This window comes from Diabrotica virgifera, chromosome 1 (genome assembly GCF_917563875.1).
Source record: "Diabrotica virgifera virgifera chromosome 1, PGI_DIABVI_V3a".
Taxonomy (NCBI): Eukaryota; Metazoa; Arthropoda; class Insecta; order Coleoptera; family Chrysomelidae; genus Diabrotica; species Diabrotica virgifera.
The window spans coordinates 16,928,374-16,953,461 of NC_065443.1; the positions used below are offsets into that span (position 1 = coordinate 16,928,374).

At 33.9% G+C, this 25,088-nt stretch overlaps 1 protein-coding gene across 2 annotated transcripts in view; it reads left to right on the forward strand.

The window, feature by feature from the left end:
* The window catches only part of LOC126887490 (cytochrome b5-related protein-like), a 44,440-nt gene that overhangs the window by 14,218 nt on the left and 5,134 nt on the right, over positions 1-25,088 (forward strand). For both annotated transcript variants that reach the window (XM_050655093.1, XM_050655084.1), the window contains exons 2-5: positions 4,916-5,137; positions 12,802-13,193; positions 13,535-13,720; positions 24,436-24,657. In XM_050655093.1, the coding sequence (XP_050511050.1) occupies positions 4,916-5,137; positions 12,802-13,193; positions 13,535-13,720; positions 24,436-24,657 (1,022 nt within the window). The remainder of the gene's footprint in view (positions 1-4,915; positions 5,138-12,801; positions 13,194-13,534; positions 13,721-24,435; positions 24,658-25,088) is intronic.

A 25,088-nucleotide genomic window follows, 5' to 3' on the forward strand; every position in this document is an offset into this window, starting at 1 on the left:
AAAGAAACAAGTCATTTGATACGTCCTGTTCCAAATTTATCTACTTCTCTGAATATAGTTGCCATATTCGAGACCGAAACCAGTTCCTATTGTCTTTAAATTCTTTAAGAGTTAAACCAGTCCATTCAATTTTTCAACCATGACACTCTCCTTCTTCATATACTCCTTCCTCCTCTTATCTTTCCCTGTATTATCAATCTTAGCATTTCATATCTCTGTCCTCTCCTGAAGTATCCCAGACATTGGGTCAGTCAGCTGTCTCTACCAGGCCAAAATGGTTGGGTGATACACCCACACCATGATACGAGTTTTTTATGTGTTTGTGTAACGTTTATGTGGCCATTTTTTCTGTTTTTTCCTGTTTGGGGTTGCACGGTGGACAAGTACATCAAAAGCATACTTGACTGAACATTGTAATGCAGATTCAAATTTTCAAGATACAGTGGAACCTCGATAAGTCGGATTAATCGTGACCGCGGCCGATCCGGGTTATCGAAAATCCGGTTTAGCCGGAGAATATGGTAAAAATTAATAAAATACATATAAATAATAAACAAATACACATTATAATTGCAAAACCATGAAATAAATATGCACAGTTAGTGATGTAAAATTTCCGGGAAGATTCAAACGCCGGAAAGTTTCCGGGAATATTGGAAACTTTCGGAAACTTATGGAAATATTATATTTTTTCTTGTTAGTCTGTTGTATGTTAGTGTGTATTGTATGTATATTGTATGTCTATTGTATGTTAGTTCTGTAAAAATATTTTCTTTTTTGTCAATAAACTTGGGATGGTTGGTTAATATTTCGTCTATACACTGTTCAGCTAATATATGCTCTTTACCAGTGATGCTTTGTCCTGTTAAATGAATCAAGTAAGTTTGCAGCATGTTGCACAGGCTTCACTGCCATTTTTTTCTTTTTTTTTTTCTAATTTAGATATAAGCATTCCTTTTCCTCGGGCTTAGTGATTGGAAGTAATGGAATATTCTCGGTAAAAATATTTGCTATGTCCTTAAATGCCTCGACAACCTGGGATATTTTAAACATATTGTCTTCCAATAAAGTAATCCATTTTACAATTATTATTGGTGTTAGCACAACTGCTACTTTTTGCAACTTTATTCAAAATATTTCATCATCCAGAGAGTTTTATTTAAAATTCCTTGAAAATTTTAAATTTTCTTCCTCTATGACCATAAGCATTTGCATTCCAGAGCACTTTCTTCAAACACAATAAGGCTATTTTACAATTAAGGATTGAACCCGATCTAGTTTTTGCAGGAATTTTGACTAATTTTTTATGTCCTACTTACTTTTCAAACGCTTTTTCAAAATCAATTTATGAATTTAAAAAAAAATGCACATCAACTTTCATGTCCGTGTATCTTTGAACTATCACTCTCTCTCTCCCTCGCTCTCTGATTGTCCCCCTTTCTCTCTCTCGCTTTCTCTCTCTCTCTCTCCCTCTCTCTCTCTCGCCCTCTCTATCTGTGTCTCTCTCTCCTATGGCACTAGAATCCGAGTCGAGTCCTTGTCTACCCCTTTGACCAACCCACTTCCACTGAGTGGGGTTGCGGGGTAGTGTTTGGTGCCATTCGATAGATTTTTGAAAATTAATTTTTCCAGTTATAAAACGCCATCTATTAACAGTTCTAAAAAATGGTACCTATAAAATTTTCTTATTTTTTATGAGAAATTCAAATCTGCAATAAAAAATGAGGTTCCCATTTCGAAGAGCCTCCAGCTCATCTCTGGGGGGTGTGGAAGGTGGTCATGTTTGGTGTCATTCGATAGATTTTTGAAAAATATTGAACGTATGTTTTTCAGTTTTTCGATCTGATGTAATTTTCGCGAAATATTAGAACTTCTCGCTTATTTTCACACCCTGTATAAGCAGGATGATGTTCCAATATTAATAAGGAATTAGAAATGCACTCAGGTATTTTCCTATATTATGAATAATTTATTGCACTATTGGAGGTGATTTAGTAAATCAACACATCAGTATAAAGGTTGATATAACGAACTCAAGGTAGACATGAAGTGTAAAAAAATAAATGCAATAAGGACATGCATGTGTTGTATGTAGATAGTATTCTTTAGATAGAGATCTGTAGTATTGTCGTATTTTTAAAAGATTTAAAATGGTATTGCACTTTTGACCATGTTTGTTTGTTGTAAAAAGCCCTTTACCTTTTCATTTTAAGTTTAATTGATTGTTATACATTTAGACCACGACCAAAGCCTTTGAAAAGGTGAAAAATGAAGAAAAACGTAACAGGATGAAAACCACTTTTTGGAAAAGGAAGAAAGTAAAAAATAAAGGAAAAATGATTATAATTTACAGGCAATCTAAGGTCGGGAAGTAGAAGGGGTGAGATTTTACGTGCAACACAATTTCCGGCTTTGGTTTGTTTTCCGAATTTTTTTTATAACCTCAAAATGAATGCGAATGCGAAATATTCAAATATCCTAGTTTTTGGTTTTTATTTTTATCTTATTTTTTTTTAAGAAATTTGGTGTAAACCTTACTTTTTTGTCCCGAATACACGCAGTGGCGGATCCAGAATTTTTGATGGGGGGAGGGAGGCTCATGGACCTTGAGGGTGATTTAATTAAATAGGCAGCGGAATAAGACAGGGGGACTCATTGAGCCCTATACTATTCAATTTAATCATGAATGGAATTATCAAAAGGGTCAACAAAGGAACAGGATAAATAATGGGAAACAAAAAGTAAAAATACTCTGTTTCGCAGACGACGCAATACTGATAGTCCAAGATGAAGATAGTCTGCAAAGATTAGTCCACATTTTTGTCATAAGAGCAAAAGAATTCAATATGACAATTTCAATACAGAAAACTAAAACAATAGTAATCAGTAAAGAACCAATCAGTAAAATAGAAATTGATGGCATTACTCTTGAACTAGTAATGGAAATAAAATACCTTGCACTTGTCCATCTATACGGAAAACTGGATAAACCAGTGAGAAATCAAGTATAAAAAGCAAATAGACTGGCAGGATGTCTTAATATCACTCTATGGTGAAACTGACATATTAAAACTGAGATGAAGTCAATAATTTATAAAGCCAGTGTAAGACCAACACGACACATGCATCAGAAACAAGACCCGATACACCCACAACACAAAGACTACAAGAAACGCAGGAATCAGAGTACTGAGAAGAATTACAGGAATACGCTGAGAGACCGAAATAAGAGTGAAGACATTAGGAAAAAATGTAACGTACAGTGTATAAACGAATGGAAACTAAATAGAAAAAGAGAATTGAGTAACCACATAAGCAGAATGTAAGTAACTCCTTTGCACAAGTTAGAATAGGGGGAAAATATCAAACGCTTTCTACGTAAATTCTGGACTGAGACAGGGAGATCCGTTGTCCCCATTGTTGTTTAACCTGGCCTTAGAATATGTCATGTAGAAAATATATCAAAAAATCAAACCAGACATAACTGCTCGGGGAGCAAAAATCATACTCGCCTTTGCCGATGACGTAAACGTAGTAGCACAATCAACATTAGAAATTAAGGATATTTTCTCGAGCTTTGAAGAAGCTGCATTAAACATCGGTCTCAAAATAAATGAAGACAAAACAAAATACACGGTCGTCTCAAAACAAGAACGACGGCGAGTAAGGCAAAACATTACTATAAACGATCACAACTTCGAAGTTGTTAAAGAATTTAAATATCTAGGAGCAACAATCACAAATGACAACAAATTAGAGCGAGAAGTTGAAACGAGAATAATGGCAGGAAACAGATCTTTCTTTGCAATGCAACATCTAATGAAGTCAAAAGTTCTTTCACGAGGTGCAAAAATCCAGATATATAAGATCATAATACGATCAGCAGTCGCGTATGGAAACGAAACATGGACGCTAACAAAAAGAGAAGTTAATAAATTGCTGGTGTGGGAACGTCAAATCCTTCGAATGATATGGCCCTTGCAGAGACAGCGTGACAAACGAATGGAGGCGCAGATACAATAACGAGCTAGAGTCTCTATTCGGAATAGAAAATCTAGGCAGATATATAAAGGCCAATAGACTCAGATGGGCAGGGCATGTGATACGCAGTGACGACAATCGCCTTCTAAACAATGTGTTCTGGAAAAGGCCAGATGGAAGAAGGTCTGTAGGGCGGCCTAGAAAAAGATGGAAAGATGCAGTCAAAGAAGATCTAGACAAAATGGGAGTGCGACAATGGGAATTAGTGGCACAGGACCGACAAACATGGAAGGCAATAGTAAACGTGGCAAAGACTCACGAAGAGTTGTAGCGCCATTGATGATGATGATGACATAAGAAGAATACAGAAAAGACGTGTGGTCAACATAACAAGAGATAAATCACCAATCAGAAGGTGATGAAACCTTCTGGTAGAAGAAGTATCGGCCGACCGCGCAAAAGATGGAGTGACAGTCTTCCATAGAGGTATCAATCCGCCAATGAACAATAGAACAAGAGGAAGAACAAGAAGGAGTTGTTCTGTATTTATTGTTTTACACTCTATTTTTTGTGTTGGTCTTTCAGTAGTCTGATGTCTTGTTTTGGGTTGATATTACGTCGATTATTGTTTAGTCTGAGCCTAATTTTGCTAAATCTGTTGGTTATATGGTCCGACTTGATATCGGCTCCTAGATGTTTTAATAATGTTTTAATAATTAATCAAAATGTAACCTATTTAATTTCACTCTCTCTATGCGGTCTTGCGTATCTTAAAGTGATTTATATGTATATAGTCTATACGGGAGTTTGAATTAAGTGTTAGTATCAATTCTTCTTCTACAAATTCACCCAATCGGTCTCTTTGCTCATTGCCAAACTGGCAATACCGCAAGTGTACATAATTTTCATTAAATCTTTTTCTATTTTTTTACAGATTGAACCAAGTGAAGAATTGATTCCAAAATCATCTTTGGGTATAAAGGTTTCTTCTGCAAGGCTTAAACGTCCTATGTTTTTAACGAGTCATGTGTGGATGGACGAAAGAAGACAAACAGACGGCGCAGAAGGATTTTGGAGGATTCATGATGGATTATACGATTTTACAAATTTTATCAATCAACATCCTGGGGGATCAGATTGGTTAAAACTAACGAAGGTAACAATGGTATTAGATCTTGAGAAAGCATATGATAGATTTCCTCGAGAAATAATGTGGTGGGCAATATGTAAAGATTGTAAGAGATATGTATGAGGAAGTAAAGTAACAACTAGTGTTACGACAGGTATGGAAAAGACTGATAAATTTTATATGAAAGTAAGATTGCATCAAGGCTACAGGGTAACATTTTCTTGTGTTTAATGTATGCTGATGATGTGGTGTTGGTGGATATAGTGAAGGCGACTTAAAACAATGGAGATGTTACGGACAATGACGTAAATCCGGCCAATAACGTTAATGGCCGGCCAATAACGACAATGGCCGGTTGAATTGGTCATTGTCGACAATGGCCGGCCATTAACGTTATTGTCCATAGAAACCGGACATTGATGATAATTTTAAATTCTTGATAACATTTCTATCATTGCCCGGCCAATGTCGACAATGCCCACTGTTAATCGGTCAATGTTGATATTTTGAATAAAAGATGGGTTATGTGTAGTTTTACTTTTGTTTACTTCATGTGTGTATATTGTGTATTGTTTTCGTGTTGAAATTATTCGTAAATTTATTTAATAAGTGTTATCATGTAGCAAGTATTATACAGGGTGTCCCGAAAAGATTGGTCATAAATTATACCACACATTCTGCGGTCAAAAATAGTTCGATTGAACCTAACTTACCTTAGTACAAATGTGCTCATAAAAAAAGTTACAGCCCTTTGAAGTTACAAAATGAAAATCGATTTTTTTCAATATATCGAAAACTATTAGAGATTTTTTATTGAAAATTGACATGTATCATTCTTATGGCAGTAACATCTTAAAACAAAATTATAGTGAAGTTTGTCCACCCCATAAAAATTTTATGAGGGTTTGGTTCCCTTAAACCCCCCATACTTTTGTATACGTTCCAATTAATTCATTATTGTGGTATCATTAGTTAAACACAACGTTTTTAAAACTTTTTTGACTCTTAGTATTTTTTCAATAAGCCAGTCTTTATCGAGATGCGGCTTCTTTTTTAATATATTTACATAAAAATTTTATGGGGGTTTTGTTCCTTTAAACCCCCCAAATGTTTGTGTACGTTCCAATTACACTATTATTGTGGTACCATTAGTTAAACACAGTGTTTTTAAAACTTTTTTGACTCTGTCTTTTTTTGAGAAATCACCTTTTATCGAGATATGGCTTCTTTTTCAAAATATACCTAAAAATGTAAATTATAAATGCATTTTCAGATTATTAACAGGTCTCTATAATCGTATTTAACCATATACAAATATGTGGTGGATTCGACAAATATTCAAAATAGGTCGATAAACACTGACTTATCAAAAAAGTACTAAGAGGCAAAAAAGTTTTAAAAACATTTTGTTTAACTAATGGTGTCACAATATTAATTTAATTGGAACGTACACAAAAGTTTGGGGGGGTTTAAAGGAACAAAACCCCCTTAAAATTTTTATGGGGTGCACAAATTTCACTTTAATTTTTTTTTAAGATGTTGCTGCTATAATAATGCCACTTGTCCATTTTCAATGAAAAATCTCGAAGGGTTTTCGATATATGAAAAAAAATCGATTTTCATTTTGTAACTTCAAAGGGCTGTAACTTTTTTTGTGTGCACTATTGTATATAGGTAAGTGAGGTTCAATCAACATATTTTTGACCCCAGAATATGTGGTATAATTTATGACCATTCTTTTCGGGACACCCTGTATAAACGTAATAGTCGAGTCAAAACGTGATGACAATAAATCATTTTTAAACTGTGACGAATACAATAGCCGAATAAGTGAAATTAAAGAAGCGAAAAATATTTTGAGAACACCGGGAGCTAAAAAAAACAACAAAGCACTATAGAATGGTTTGTAAATATGATGTAATTACAATAAGTGGTAAAGAGCGACTGATTATGCCAGTTGACGAAAACACCGGCATCTGAAAACACTGAGGCATCGATTTATCAACATTGGGCATTTGCTTCTGGGCACTGTCTTTATTGACCGGTTATTGATGAAAAATCTAATTTTACGTTAAGTTTTTACAACATTTACCAATAGCTACGGTTATTGTCGTTAATGGCCGGGCATTGTCGTTAATGACCAAGGAAAATGGACATTCACGACAATGCCCGGCCATTAACGTCAATGTCCAATTTACATCATTGACCGTAACAGAGACACGCTCTTGGGGAAAAAGGTTTAAAACTTACTAGGACAAAGACAGAGTATGTATTTGGAATGTTCGTTTAAAGATGGAAGTTGGAGGTACTACAAATAACATGATATTTTGAGATGGTGAAATGATTGTGAAAGTGAATAGCGATTGCGATGAAAGTGATTGTGAAGTGAAAGAGTTTTAAGTACCTAGGATCGGTATTACAAAGTAATGGGGAAATATATTGAGATGAATGCAATAGAATCAGAATTAGAGTTGGATGGATGAAATGGGAGGAAAATTCTATAAAACAGCCATAACTCTCTAAACGTATATAATCTTCTTCTTCTTCTTCAGCCTGTTTGCATCCACTCCTGGACAAGGGCCTCCCCATGGGCTCTCCACTTTTCTCTGTTTGTGCCATTTGGTGAAAGTTTCTCCCCACTTTGGCTTTGATGTCGTCTAGCCATTTATGGAGAAATGTAATTAGAAAGCCGCCTCCGCATAGGGATAATCGCAAACAAAATGATGATGATGATTAAATTTTATAATATATACAGGGTGTTTGGTAAAGAATGGGCCATAGCTTAACCTTAGATTCCTGAGATTAAAATAGGCCGATTTAAGCAAACTTAGTACAAAAGTTGATAATAACCGAAATACAGGGTGTCAAATTTTACATAATACAGGGTGTTAATTTATTTATTTTTGTATATCTCCTGACACATAGGACAACAACACGAAATTTGGTAAGTAGTGCTGGTATTGTACAATCTACTAAATTATGTTAAACAAACGTTTCTGGCTACTACCAGAGGCGTACGACACAGGGGAACATGAATGGTTGAACCTTCCCAAATTCTACGCCACTGGCGGAATTGCTATTTTAGTGCAATTTTTTGATTATCCAACACTTTCTATGTAAAAAACATACTTGTCATTCGTAACGATAAAGCCATTAGTTTTCGAGATATTTGAAGCTCAAAACGAAGGAGCATAATAAATTAATCAAAATAAGTGTGCCTTTTCATTTTTAACTTCAAATATCTCGAAAACTAATGACTTTATCGTTACGAATGAAGAATATATTATTTGCATAGAAAGTATTGGGAAATCTAAAAATTATGCTAAAATAGCAGTTTGATCAGTGACGTAGAATTTGGGAAGGATCAACCATTCACTTTCCCCTGTCGTACGCCTCTGGTAGTAGCCAGAAACGATTATTTAACATAATTTAGTAGGGTATACAGTGCCTACACTTTCTGCGTATACAGTGCCTACACTTTCTGGCAAGTATCACACGGAATATGTCAAATTATTTTAAAGTATTCTTTTTTTTTTAATAATTTATTCTTTATTTAAAACTTTAAGAACTATAAAAAAAAACAGTAAAATCCTGTATAAAAGGTATATTTAAAAAACCCTCAAAAGGGCCACATCAAATTCACATAACTAGTTTTCGACTGGTTTACCAGTCATCATCAGTGCTTACGTGCAATGTACATGCTAACCACCAAGATAGTATTATACAAAAATATGTGGGTTAAAGCCCAGTAAAAGTAGTCCGTCAAGGAAACATTGGTTTAAAATGTTACCTTAAGCCTGGATGTTTAAAATATTTTCTAATTTGTCCTAAGTCCTAGGTAACATCTGAGATGTAGATATGACTTGTTCACATGTTGGAAGTGAGACGGCAAGTGGAGTCATTGTACATACATTGCACGTGTGCACTGATGATGACTGGTAAGCCAGTCGAAAACTAGTTATGCGAATTTGATGTGGCTCTTTTGAGGGTTTTTTAAATATACCTTTTATACAGGATTTTACTATTTTTTGTATTACATGGTATACAGCCAACTACAGGAAAACTTTTTCCTTGTGAATTTTTTAAGAACTATATGTGCCTAGTAGGGTGCATCGAAAAAACTATTTTTATAAAATAAAATAAAACTATTACTATAAAACTATCTGACATATCCTTATGGTACTTGGCAGAAAGTGTAGGTACTGTATACCTTACTAAATTATGTTAAATAATCGTTTGTGGTTAATACCAGAGGCGTACGACAGGGGGAAGTAAATGGTTTACCCTTCCCAAATTCTACGCCACTGATGAAACTGCTATTTTAGCATAATTTTTAGATTCTCCAATACTTTCTATGCAAATAATATACTCTTCATTCGTAACGATAAAGTCATTAGTTTTCAATATATTTTAAGTTAAAAATGATAAGGCGCACTTATTTTGATTAACCCTTAACTTGGTGCGCCTATAACCGCCGAGGGAAAAATGTTTTTGCTTACTGGATGTCATTTTTAGAGGGCTCCATTATCAGAGTCAATTACAGTTTTTTTTCTATTTTAAATTTTTTGACATTTTATTGACATTGTATCCCATAAGATACACTACTAGGCGTACCGTACATTACAATGTACCTCGCAAGACACATTGCCAGGAACACTATAAAACAAGTACTGATGCCCCATAGATACATTGCCAGGTTATTAAAAAAATACCTCCGTATCTAGAAAGATACATTGCCAAGATGTATATTTGTAGTTTGGACCAATATATTAAATATTATTGGGTCATTGAATTAAAGCAAAATTATCAAAATTCCACAAAATATAATGAAAACAATAAACAAATCTACAATAAATTGTTCCGCTAAAAATCTTTAGAATTTTCAAGACTTTTAGCGAAACATTTGTAGATTTGTTTAATGCTGTCATTTTATTTTGTGGAATTTTGTGTTACTTTAATAATTATGAATAGATGGCTTTTTGTGTAGGGGTTTCAACCATACACATAGTATTGTATTAATTAATATATAATCATGTACATTTATAAATTATAAATAAACTACAATGATGATCAAACATTTATTTTTAAAACTTAAATTCAAAACTTCAAATAAAACTTGGAACACTCAAAAAATAAAAGTGGAAAGTAATTATAAGTATAAAAAATTACAAAATTTAGTTATTATGAAAATCATAAAAACAATTACGGGATTCCGTCAAACATAATCTCGCCCTACATTTTGTACAACTCATTGCTGTTTGTCCTTTGCAACAGTTTCGGCATCGTCCTTTGGTTGTAAAAGTTGGAAAGTGTCTGAAAAGATCTCTTCTGACATCTTCTCCAGGTATATTCTACGAATATATGACGTGACTACGAATCTTCTTTTTCGGTGTCATCGATAATGTCATCACGGCCAGATGGATGACGTCACTAGTATTATGCCAAAAAATCGTAATTTAAAAATAAAAATCGATATGTTTCGGGAATTTCTATGTTTATTTAGATAATATCTAATGAATTTATGCGTTACTTAGTTACTTTGTAGTCGCACTGTATATACCTAATATGTAAAAAATAGAATTTGATAATAATATTATCATTATATTATCATATTATGATAACATACTGTAACATTTTTTTATACTAATACTTTCAAGAAATATTGACGGGACATACATATATGATTCATACATACAAGCTGGGACATACATACAAGCTTTTGGAGTAGATAAGAACATACGATAAATCATTACAACATAATATACCAAATGTTTTTATCACTTTTCTGTTAATTCTCTAATGGGCAAAGTAGCTAATAAGAAACAGTTAGTATTTGTCCGTATACCGGGTGATGTATCCAAAAAGATACTCATTCAATTTTCATCAGTACCTGCCAATGTATATTCAAGGATACTATCTAAATTGCCGCTAACCTGGCAATGTATTTTCAGAGATACTACTTTTCAAAGTGATCCTATCTGTTTGTTTATAAACAAATCCTGAATATTATTTTATACGATTGTTTGTTGCAGGCCTATTTATCTAGAACTATAGTTTACCAATTCATATAATAACTTAAAACATTTAAAAAATGAATTTACTTTCCGAATGACACAAACTAACACCTTTTTTGGAAGCCATTTTTAGCACGCTTACATAAAACGCTCTCTCATTGGTGGAAATCTCTGTGTATGACATTCAAATTAATTTATTGGTTAGGCGAATACTTTGTGGAGAGGGTACTTTTAAAATCTCGCGGCAACTTTACGTATATATAGAGAAATTAATTATAATAAACAACGTATCCTGGAGTACACACCGCCAAGTTAAGGGTTAATGTATTATGCTCCTTCGTTTTTAGCTTCAAATATTTAGAAACCTAATGGCTTTATCGTTACGAATAAAGAGTATGTTTTATACATAGAAAGTATTGGAGAATCAAAAAATTGCACTAAAATAGCAATTCCGCCAGTGGCGTATGCCTGTGGTAGTAGCCAGAAACGTTTGTTTAATATAATTTAGTAGATTGTACAGTACCAGCACCACTTACCAAATTGTTTGTTGTTGTCCCATACCTGTCAGGAAATATTCAAAAATAAATAAAATAAAAGTTTTACTTTGACACCCTGTATTTAGGTTATCAACTTTTGTACTACGGTAAGTTAGCTTATATCGACCTACTTTAACCTCAGGAATGTAAGGTTAGGCTATGGCCCATTCTTTAACAAACACCCTGTATACAACGTTTTTAGGCGTCAACGCCCTTCCGGTAGGGATCTATGAGGGAGTATCACTGAGACGCAAGCCCTTATCTCTTGCCGTTCTGGTCCCTCATAGGCCGATCAGACACCAGCACATTCCAGACCAAGCCATAGATTCTATAGAATTTTAACTACTACGTCATCCTTTTTATTTTTCTAGTCACCGGCCGGGGCTCGAACCTTGATCGCATATCCGCTCTATTTATCGATCGAGCGCCTCAGCCCGCTTGGCTATCTGACCGACCAATTTTATAATTACCTTTTTTAAATTTAATTGCTTTTTATTTTATAATGTTTTTTTATTAAGAGGAAACAGTAGCGATCAACAGGTAGCAAAAACGCGTTCCAAGATTGCGGCTGTAATTTTGAATATTTTTTCGAGATATTTGACACACTTATTCGTAATATAATAAATAATGGCGGTACAGAGCCCAGTGTGAAAAATATATTAATATGTGGAAATTACTCTGTACAAAATTAAAAAAACGAGCCTGTACCGCCATTAAGAAGAACAAAAAAATACACTTTCTTCAAATAAACTTTTTTATCCGATGCCTAGATTTTGTGTCATTTTGGAACTACTAAAATTTTTTATTTCATTAGTAGTTCCAAAATGACACAAAATCTAGGCATCGGATAAAAAAGTTTATTTGAAGAAAGAGTATTTTTTTGTTCTTCTTAATGGCGGTACATGCTCGTTTTTTTAATATTGTATTTAATTACAGAGTAATTTCCACATATTAATATATTTTTTAAATTGAGCTCTTTACCGCCATTCTTTATTATATTACGAATACGTGTGCCAAATATCTCGAAAAAATATTCAAAATTACAGCCGCAATCTTGGAATGCGTTTTCGCTACCTGTTGATCGCTACTGTTTCACCTTAAGGTTGTAGTTGTAGTAGTAATCTTTATATTCATATTTTAGGGTACAGATATATCAGAAGCTTTCGAGACTCATCACATATCTGAAATACCTGAAAAGTTGATAGAAAAATATTTCGTGAAAAAGGCAGCCACAAAGCGAAACGTTCCATTTACATTCAAAGACGACGGATTTTACAGAGTTTTAAAAAGAGAGGCACGAAAAAAATTAAAAGACATACCGCAAAGTGGTTATTTAATCTCAGATTTTTACAGTGATCTACTTTTAGTGGGGACTTTAGTTTTTTCGTCGTTAGCCGTAAGATATAGTAGTTTTTTATTCATAACTGTAGCTGGAGTAATGTTAAGTTTACTCACCATTGCTGCACATAACTATATTCATCGAAGGGATAATTTTAGGATGTATTATTTCCAGTTTTCGATGTTTTCAGTAAGGTTAGTATTTTTTAGTGCTCAAAGTTATTTAACCCATCTGAAAAATAGCTTTTCTCGAAGTCTACAAAGTATGCCTCCATGGAGGCGATAACCTCCTCATTCCATTCAAATTTCTGCCTGGAGAGCGACTTTTCACACTTGGAAATAGAAAAAGACGCACGGGACCAAATCAGAAGAATAGGGTGGATGTGACAAAAATTCGTAGGCCAATTCTAGCGATCATGTAGGTTATTGCGACGGCGACGGTGGAATCCAGTGCGTCGGCATGGTGGAAGAGCGATTTTTTATTCACCAAATGTGGCCGTTTTTTTCAGCAAGTCTACTAATTACTTAATTTTTAGGGATTGGAGGATAAGCCACGTTCTAAGCCATCATCTCTACACTAATACGATTATTGATTTAGAAATATCTCAAGCGGAACCCTTATTATCATATATGCCAATAAAAAAGTTTATTGGAGGTTATATTTCAGTATTATTATCACCAGTTATATGGTGTATGGCATTTCCAGGATATTACCTTAGAAGGTAATTTAAAAATGTTATATATAATATATGCGCATCGGTTTATACAGGCTTTCAATGCGGTACGAAATCTTTTTTAGATTTTCTTTTGCTGTTCCAATGGATATTATAATACTTTCTTATACGCTGTTTTCAGTATTTATACAATGTTCTGACATAAAGATCGTGACAAATAAACATGTTTTAAACAAATTGAAAAATCATTATATTGTCATTATTGCTTCAGATAGTAATAAAATTCCAAAGTGTCTTGGTGTGGCTAACGTTGTGGCTAACGTTGACGAGTTATTCTTAATGATATATACCGAGAAAGTGAGAAAACTAAATGACAGATTGGATTAGTCGATAAAAGTTTTGAGTCCAGAAAGCCTCTGCGCATCCGCTAGGAAAAATATTCTAATTCGGATTTTTTGCACAATCTTACTCAAAAAGGACTCCTTTTAACAAATTTGCATGTTGCCAGGACCAAAAGGTGGTCAAAAATTTTTGAAACGTTTTTTTTTGTTTTTTTCCTAAAATTATTTTTTTTTGCATGGAACAAAGTTTTTTTAGGTTTTTTGGATCATTCCAAACAGAAAAGGTCTTTAGTGATTTTTCTCTAAAAATGATAGTTTTTGACATATAAGCGATTAAAAATTGAAAAATTGCGAAATCGGCCATTTTAAACGCTCAAAAACTATGTGAAAAACTGAAAATTTGAATGTTGCCAAGGTAGGTAGATATTCTTTAAACATCGATTGATGAAATCCCAAAGAGTTTTTTGCAATATATTATTCAAAACTCCTTTGTTTTTAATTTCTAATCATGCGTGCGCGACACTATTTTCCACCGTTGCATGTGTATACAGTATGGTGCAAATGAAAGGAATAAATTCGTTATTTCGTAAACCGGCTACTTTAAGAAAAAAACCCGAAACAGGTCGATTTTTATTTTTAAGTTATGATATTGTGGCATGTATGGTATACTAGTGACGTCATCCGTCTGGGCGTGATGACGTAATCGATTATTTTTTTAAATCAGAATAGGGGTCGTGTGGTAGCTCATTTGAAAGGTTCTTCAATTCTCTATTCAGTAATGAAAATATTTACATAATTATTTATACAGGGTGTCCAAAAAATTTTTATTAAATTAAATTATTTGACAAAAAAGAATTAGAAGGTATAAATAATTATATAAATGTTTATATTACTAAATAGAGAATTGAAGAACCTTTCAAATGAGCTAGCACACGATCCCTATTCTCATTTAAAAAAATCATCGATTACGTCATCACGGTCAGATTGATGACGTCACTAGTATATCATATATGCCATAATATCGTAACTTAAAAATAAAAATCGACCTGTTTCGGGATTTTTCCTTAAAGTCGCCGGTTTACGAAGTAACGAATTGATTCCTTTTATTTGCACCATACTGTCGGTGGAAAATAGTGTCGCGCACGCTTGATGATCAATTAAAAAACAAAGGAGTTTTGAATCTTGTATTGCAAAAAACTCTTCGGGATTTCATGAATCGATGTTTAAAGAATATCTAATTACTTTGGCAACATTCAAATTTTAACTTTTTCACATAGTTTTTGAGGGATAAAAATGGCCGATTTCGCCATTTTTCAATTTTTAATCGCTTATATGTCAAAAACTATCATTTTTAGAGAAAAGTCACTAAAGACCTTTTCTGTTTGGAATGATCTAAAAAATCTAAAAAAACTTTGTTCCATGCAAAAAAAATAATTTTAGGAGAAAAACAAAAAAAAACGTTTAAAAAATTTTTGACCACCTTTTGGCCCTGGCAACATGCAAATTTGTTAAAAGGAATCCTTTTTGAGTAAGATTGTGCAAAAAATCCGAATTAGAATATTTTTCCTAGCGGATGCGCAGTGGCTTTCTGGACTATTTGGAATAATTAAAAATTTAATAGGCCGTGTGTAATAGGCCAGGAAGAAAATATAACAAAAATTAAAGAAAACATAATTTATGAGTGGTCTGAGGTCGGGAAGTGGAAGAGGGCGCGTTTTTAAGATTAAAACCGGTTTATCACGGACTATTTTTGTCATATACCCATCTCATATGTATTATGGACTTACAACGTTGCTACAAATTCAAGCTGTCTGCAAATTCCTCTAACAACGTTTGTAGTACCTTGTACTACAAGATGCTAGATATAATCACAATGTCGTCGGCGAATCTGAGGTGGTTTAACTTGCTGCCATTAACGTTGATGACACATGTTGACCAATTTGTAGTTTTGAAGATTTCTTCTAGGGCTACAATAAACAAATTTTGCGGTACTTTGGCTAGTCGAATTGCTGTCTTAATGGGGATGGGATTCGTATTTTCGTCTAGTTGTACTATCATAGTTGCGTTTTCATGTATATTATGTATTAATTGCCTATCTCAAATCTATTTTACAATTTTACAATAAAGTCAAATACGTTTTCATAGTCTACGAAGGCAAGAAACAGGGTAGTTGGTATTCATTTTCCTTCTCTATCAACGTTCATACTGTCAGAAGATAGTCTGATGTACCTTTGTTTAATGTCATTTTGTTTACGGAAGCCAGTCTGTTCCACTGGTTGATATAAATAATTGTCTATTTTGTAAATTCCTCCTCCTCCTAAGTACCTTCTCTATTGAGGTTGGCGATCAATATGGCAAATTTCTCTCCTCTTGATGGATTAAGTCATTCCCTGTCGTGTGGGTCCAATCTCTGATGTTTCGGAGGCAGGATTTTTTCTTTCTTCCTATACCCCTTTTACATTCGATTTTGCCTTCTAATATTACCTGGAGCTGGTCAAATTCCCTATGGCGCATTATGTATCCTAGGTATGCTGTCTTTCTAATTTTGATTGTATTGACCAGATGAGGACGTGTCTTCATTATTTCCAGTACTTCTTCATTTATAATTCTGCTGGTCCAGCTTATTCTTAGCATTCGGCGGTACATCCACATTTCGAATGAATTCAGTTTGTTGACGTCATACTGTTTTAATGTCCAGGTCTCACAGCCATAAGGTAATAGAGACCACACATAACACCTTAGTGTTCTCAATATTATTGTGACTGATAGCTTGGGGTTACAGAGCATTTTACGCATGTTCATTAAGCCAGATCTTGCTATTTAAATGCGTCTTCTAATTTATTTTGAGTGGTCTAGCTGACTTTTTAGCTCTCTGCCCAGGTATATGAAGCGTTGGGAACTCTGAAGGGTGATACCATTGATTTGTATGTTGGATGTAATTTGTTTATGGGGGTTCTTGTGGAATACCATGATTTTGGTTTTGGAAAGATTAATATACAAGCCCAGTCTGTGATTTTCTTCTGATAGTATGTTCATCAATATTTTTAGTTGGTTCTCTGTTTCCGCTAATACTAGTGTGTCATCGGCATATCTTACATTGTTAATGATAATGCCATTGGCTCTGGCACCTTCAGGACGATCTTCAAGAGAAGCTCTGATGATATGTTCGGCATAGACGTTAAATAGTAGAGGGGACAGAATGCACCCTTGACGCACTCCTCGTTCTATGTTTACATAATTGGTATTTCCTTTCGGGCGGTCGAAGGCCTTTCTATAATCGACAAAGCACACATACAGCTGTTTTTGAACCTCGAGAGACCTTTCTGCCATTAGTAGTATGGTATAGTTAGACCCAAACCCAGACATCAAAAGTGAAAGTTATTCTCCAACACCAAATTGTTCTATACGGTCCACATAATGTTCAGAAAAAAGTCACACCATTTTGAGCGTCGGGTTTGGGGCGGAGAGGGGGAGAAATCTGCAAATTCGTAGTTTTTTACGTTTTTCGTCAATATTTCTAAAACTAAGCGATTTAGCATGAACAACCTTCTACACAAAATTGTTCTACATTAAATTTGAAATAAAAAAGGCCCTATGCATAACCCTTCTAAAATGAACGGTTCCAAAGTTACGGAGGTAGTATAGTATAATTGGTCCAAAAAAAAAGGCCCAACCCAAACATCCAAAGTAAAAGTTTTCCTTCAACACCAAATTGTTCTATATGGTCCACATATTGTTCAGTAAAAAGTTACACCATTTTGAGCGTCCGGTTTGGGGGGGATATGGGGGAGAAGTCGATAAACTAGTAGTTTTTTTACGTTTTTCGTCAATATTTCTAAAACTATCCTTTGGCGTAAGGAATGTTCTATAGAAAAATGTTCTACATAAAATTTAAAACAAAAAAGGTTGGATACATATTGTTATAAAATCAACGGTTCCAGAGTTACGGAGGGTGAAAAGTGGAGGTTTTCGATACTTTTTATATTTACCGATTTCTCCCCCCCTCTCCCCCCCCCCCCCAAACCCAACTCTCAAAATGGTGTGACCTTTTTCTGAACATTATGCGGACCATATAGAACAGTTTGGTGTTGGAGGATAACTTTCACTTTGGATGTCTGGGTTTTTGGTATAGTTATATCATAAATATTGCCCAAAAAATATAAAAAGTATCGAGAACCTCGACTTTTCGCCCTAACTCTGGAACCGTTAATTTTATAAGAATTATGTATAGAACATTTTTTGTTTTGAATTTCATGTAGAAAATTTTTGTATATAATGTTGTTTACGCTAAAGCATAGTTTTAGAAATATTGACGAAAAACGTAAAAAAACTACTAATTTACCGGCTTCTCTCCCATCTCCCTCCCAAACCGGACGCTCAAAATGGTTTAACTTTTTACTGAACAATATGTGGACCATATAGAACATTTTGGTGTTGGAGGAAAACTTTTACTTTGTATGTTTGGGTTGGGCCTTTTTTTTGACCAGTTATACTATACTACCTCCGGATCTTTGGAACCATTCATTTTAGAAAGATTATGTATAGGGCCTTTTTTATTTAAAATTTAATGTAGAACAATTTTCTATAGAGGGTTGTTCATGCTAAACCGCATAGTTTTAGAAATATTGCCGAAAAACTTAAAAAACTACGAATTTACGAATTTACCGATTTCTCCCCCCTCTCCTCCACAAATCCGACGCTCAAAATGGTGTGACTTTTTTCTGGACATTGTGTGGACCATACAGAACAATTTGGTGTTGAAGGATAATTTTCACTTTGGATGTCTGGGTTATGCCATCTTTTGGATCAACTATACTATACTATGTCAATCCCATAATTGCTTCTCTGGTGCCTGTACTTTTTCTAAAACCATATTGAGAACGACTCAGGTATTCTTCACACTTATTGTGAATGCAGTTATAAATTACGCGCATAAAAATCTTAGCGGCATGACTCATTAGGGGTACAGTTCGATTGTCTTCACATTTCCTTGCTTTTTGTTTTTTAGGAAGAGCTACATATGTGGATGTTAGCCAGTCATGTGGTAGAGTGCCATGTTCATATACATATAATGTTAAAGAGGTAGGTTAATTTCCTGACAGCATTATTACTTAGGTGTTTAAAATGTTCGGCTTTTGTTAGATCTTCGCTGGGTGCCTTGTTGTTCTTTGCGTCTTTTATTGCCCGCATAACTTCTTCGGTTAGAATATTATTTAGTTTTCCATCTGTATTTATTTGTGGGGCCTCTTCTGTTCTCTGATCACCAAAAAAATATTTAAGATGTTGTTCCCATATTTCTTTCTGTTTTTCAGGGTCTAATTATTTGATTTGGTTTTTCTTGTTTGTTACAATAGATAAATGTTTGAGTTTGGGAGCGTTCAAGTATTACGTAACGCAATTTTTGAAGATTTTTGACCCCCCCTCCCCCCATGTAACGCACCGTAACGTTTTTCTGTACCCCCTCCCCCTACCTAAACGTTACGTAACACCCAAGTAACCATTTGGACCTAAATGGGAAACTAGGTTGCGGAAAGTACCGGAAGCCCGGTAAAAGAACTTTGTTATTATTTTAATCGCATGTGAGGTAATAATAAAAACTTACAATCATCATCCAGCCTCAAAAGTCCACTGCTGAACATAGGTCTCCTCCCCTCGTTTCCAACCACGTCTATCCTACGCCGCTCTCATCCAGTTTTTATTTAGCTTTCTTACGTCCTCTGTCCATCTTGTAGGCGGTCAACCGTCGCTTCTCTTGTTTTCTCTTTGCCTCCATTCCAATAACCTTTTTGTCCATCGCCCATGTGTCATTCTCGCTATGTGTCCTGCCCATCTCCACTTCAAGTTAGCTATCCTTTTGATGACGTCAGTCACCTTTGTTCTTCTCCTGATTTCTTCGTTTCTGATTTTGTCTCGCAGAGTTATTCCTAACATTGACCGCTCCATTCTTCTCTGCGTTACTCTTAGTTTGGTAGCCGAGGCTTTAGGTAAGGTAAATGTTTCTGATCCGTACGTCAAGACTGGGAGGACGCACTGATCAAATACCTTTCTCTTGAGGCATATGGGCAACTCACTCTTAAAAGTTTCTCTCAGTTTTCCAAATGCTGCCCACCCAAGAACGATTCTTCTTTTTAGTTCATGTGTCTGGTTATCCCTGCCAATCGTAATTTCATGTCCCATGACATGAAATATGTCCAAAACTTAGAATAATAATCTTTTATTACTAATTTTACATTTACATTTACATTTTCCGTGCTTGGCCCCATCCTTACATATATTTTTGGCTTCATCCTTTATTGTTCTTGTCATGCATTTTTCTATTTGATCTTTTTTAATAAAAACTTAAAATAAAATAACATATTTTTTATTTCAATATTTTATTTTGCTTAGTAAAAATTTTTGTATAACAAATAATATACGATGTTGCCAGTAGTTTCGGAAAAATAGTGAAAAAAATGTGTAAAATTTTTGTTCTTCAACGCCCTGTATCGTGAAAACGCATGCCGTTGCAAAAATTTTATACTAAGCAAACACCAATTATTTTTCAGTTTTTCACCTATCTTAGAGATCGTGTTACCTTTTTCTGAAACACTCTGTATATATAAGAAGGCACTTATGGAATAAAATTATTTCTGTCCTTGTTTTAATAAATTTAAAAAAACGCTGAGACCCGTAGATTTTCATATATAAAAATGTGTGCTTTTTAAACATAAATTTAAATGTACAGGGTGATTCATGCAAGACTACCGTAGTCCATAAGCTTTATTTTTTAACACCCTGTATATTTTTATATGTTTAAAAGCTGCTTAACAATCTGAATTTATGGTCTTTATGAATAATACAGGGTGATCATTTAAAATTATAATGTATGGAAACCACTTATGGAATAAAATTGTTTCTGTCATGTGTCATTATTTTAGAAAATTATAAAAACGCTATAGGATACGTCAACTTTTAAATTCAACTATGGACTATTTAAACATAAATTTGAATATACAGGGTGATTCACTCAAGTCTAGCATAGTCCATTATCTTTAATTTTAATTAAACACCCTGTATATTTTTGTTTTTAGAAGCTGCTTAACAACCTCATCTCAAAAATGTGTATTATGTAGGGTCTATTATGAATAATGCAAGGTGAAATGTTGAAATTGACTTGAAATTTTTGAAATTTTGAAATCACACTTTAAATAAGGGTACTATTTTTTTTAAATATCTATCAATTTTCTAAACTAAGTATCAATATAGTGGGTTTTGTATTTAATGCTTTTTATTTAAAAACATTTTTAAATAATTTGAAAATTTGCGTATTTAAAACATTAATGAATACCTACTGCAGAAAACGATTTCAGAAAACAAATATGATTTATGAACATGTAGTTCCCTTCTGCAACCTCTTAAATAACATCTGTATCTTTTAATCTTTTGTTGTGGAGACAGGTCCATCTAATTATTGGAAACACATGTTACTATGCTTCATCTGTGTTACAAATTTTAAGATTTTTTCACTTGAATAGGTATTTACTATTATGTATTGTCCTGTTGTCGGAACATGAGCGGAGCGTGAGAGTGCAACATAATACAATTCAGGGGTCTATATAAAACATAAATGAAATTCCGTAGTTTTTTTTTCATTTAAGTTAAAAAAGAATCCACAAGGAAAAAGTTTTCCTGTAGTTGGCTGTATACCATGTAATATAAAGACATAGTAAATCCTTTATAAAAGGTATATATTTACCTTAAAATATATACCTTTTATAAAGGATTTACTAATTTTTTAAAAAAGAATGTTACGTAACGCGCTGTTCGAACCCCCCTCCCCCCATGTAACGCGCCGTAACGTTTTACAAGACCCCCCCCTCCCCCCAAACTGCGTTACGTAATACTTGAACGCTCCCTTTCCATATTCCTGCGACTTCTTGAACCTTTTTGTGTAATTATCTATCTTTATGCTTCCTTTGCAGACCTCTTTACATTTTGCTTTAATCCACTCTTCCTTAGCTACATTTATCTTTTTCTCAATTTCCCTGTTGAGTTCTTTGTATCTTGTTAGGTTTTTGTTTTTTGCCATCCGTCTTCTCTCCATAATTTGTAATATTTCGTTTGCCATCCATGGTTTTCTTTGTTTACAGTTTTATTTCTGTATATTTTGGTTTGCTGCCTCCAGGAGAGTATTTTTAATTTTTTCCCACGTCTTCAATTATTATTTCTTTTATTGTCTTCTCTTTAGTGGGAGCTAAATGTCTTAGACTCTAACTGCGTGTCTACCATGTCTTTGATGTTTTTGTCCTTGAACATACGTATGTTTTTGTCCTTGATCAGCACCACTCCATGCTATTCTCTGACTGGGTTTAGCCTTGTCTACTCTTTTAAGTTTTATTCTGACAGTTGCGACTACAGTATTGTGGTCTGAATTTATGTCACAGCTTGGGTACGATTTTACATTTAGAATACCATTTTGTAAATTATTATTCGGTTGTTAATAATTCTCATAAACAGTTTGTATACTGGACTAAGAAATGATATAGATCAATAATTCTTTAGTTCACGTTTGTCCCCTTTTTTTTATAGGATTATTTCTCATCTCTCGGATTGGATTTTTTCGGAAATCTTCTAGTACTGCAACTATCTAGTTATTAAAATAATAAATTCGCTACAAAACGAAATCGAGAGACATCTTATATTTCAGTTCGTTCAGAGAGAGCCATAAACACTCTTACCGGTTTCAAGCTGGTTAGCTTTCTTCAGAGAGTGCATATATGACTATCTCTGGACGAACTAAAACAAATCCGACTCCTACTATAGACTTACAGCAAAATAATATGATATGGGTGCCGTGGCGACATCTGCATAAAACAATTTGAATTTTGAAATGAGATGCAAATTATATTTTCCCCTAGCCTTCTTTGATTTCAGCATTCGGTTGATTTTTAATGTTATTTTTAATTTTATTAAAATAAAACTTTAAATAGTATCTAGTTACCTATTCTATAGATATTTGTCCTTCTCGTCCTTATTATTGGTGTTTTTAATTTTGATAATTATTTTCTTAATACCCAGTGTTGGTCTTAGACAATTTAAGGCTCCGTTGTTTTCTAGGACTTGCTCTATTAATTTCTTGCTCCATTTTTTGATGTCACATTTTAGTTATTTTCTAATATACAGGGTGTTTCATTAATAATTGTCCATATAGTAACTGGAGAAACCTTAGCACAAAATACGAAGATTTAACCTAAAACACTTAAATAAAATGTTGTTCCTTACTGAGTTACAGGGTGTTTTATCTAAAAATTTAAAAACTATTTTTGCTCAGCATTTTAATCCTATTCGACGTATCCTTTTCATACTTGGCAGGAAGTATAGGTACTGTACAGACTACTAAATTATGTTAAACAAACGTTTCTGGTTGTTACCAGAGGCGTACGACGGGGAAATGTGAATGGTTGACCCTTTCCAAATTCTACACCACTGGCGAAATTGCTGTTTTAGTTAAATTTTTGGATTCTCCAACACTTTCTGTGAAAATAATATACTCTTCATTCGTAACGATAAAGTCATTAGTTTTCGAGATCTTTGAAGTTAAAAATGAAACGACACGGTTATTTTGATTAATGTATTGTGTCGCTTCATTTTTAATTTCAAATATCTCGAAAACTAATCATTTTATCGTTACGAATGAAGAGTATATTATTTACATAAAAAGTATTGCAAAATCAAAAAATTACACTAAAATACCAATTTCGTCAGTGACGTAGAATTTGGGAAGGGTCAACCAGTCACTATCCCCTGTCGTACACCTCTGGTAGAAGCTAGAAACGTTTATTTATCTTAATTTAGTAGGGTGTACAGTACCTACACTTTCTGTCAAGTATGATAACAATACGCCAAATAGTTTTAAAGTACTGGGTACAAATAATTTTTAAATTTTAATCATATGAATCATATCATAAATTAATCAAAATAATTGTGCCGTTTCATATTTAACTTCAAATATCTCGAAAACTAATGACTTTATCGTTACCAATGAAGAGTATGTTATTTACGTAGAAAGTATTGGAAAATCTAAATATGGCACTAAAATAGTAATTCCTCCAGTGGCGTAGAATTTGAGAAGGATCAACCATTCACCATCCCCTGTCGTACGCCTCTGGCAGTAGCTAGAAACGTTTGTTTATCACAATTTAGTAGGGTGTCTAGTAGTTGCACTTTCTGCCAAGTATGAAAAGGATGCGTCAAATAGTTAAAATGCTGAGCAAAAATAATTTTTAAATTTTTAGATAAAACACCCTGTAACTCAGTAAGGAACCACATTTTATTTAAGTGTTTTAGGTTAAATCTTCGTATTTTGTGCTGAGGTTTCTCCAGTTACTATATGGACAATTATTAATGAAACACCCTGTATAATGTGGTGGATTATATTTTCAGAGTACTACTTTCTCCATTGTGCAACTATGAAAGTGTTGCTTTCACGGATCTAACTTATTTAATACTACCAGCATTTATGGCGTTGACTGGAGGAGGTACCATAACTCAGACACTGATTATATATGCTTTAATCATGGTGATGGGTTCTTTCGTATTTACATTAATCGGACTACATGCAGCCCATCATCATCCAGATGTTTTTCATGATGGGGACACTCCAAGGTAAGATTTATACAGGGTGTTTGGAAGGTCGATGGAAATTTTTTAAGGGATAATAGGGGACGCCATTTGCAACATTTTTTGCTAATAATGTATCGCTCAAACTGTTAAACCACTTCATAGCAGGTAGATTGTTTGTTAGCATAGCAGGTAGATTGTTTTTTGTTTGTTATGCGTTCGGAGAATGACGATAGCTGATGGAAATTCTATGCGAAGAGTCAGTGTTGTAGGTTTACATTTTTATTCCATTCGTAAAACAGGGAGGTAGTACGCCTAGATAATTTTTAAAGGTGAAATAGCCGGTTGTCGAATATTGACAAATTTAACTTTATTTCGGAAACCTTAACAGTTTGAGCGATACAGTATTAGCAAAAAATGTTGCAAATGTCGTCCCCTATTATCCCTTAAAAAATTTCCATCGACCTACCAAACAC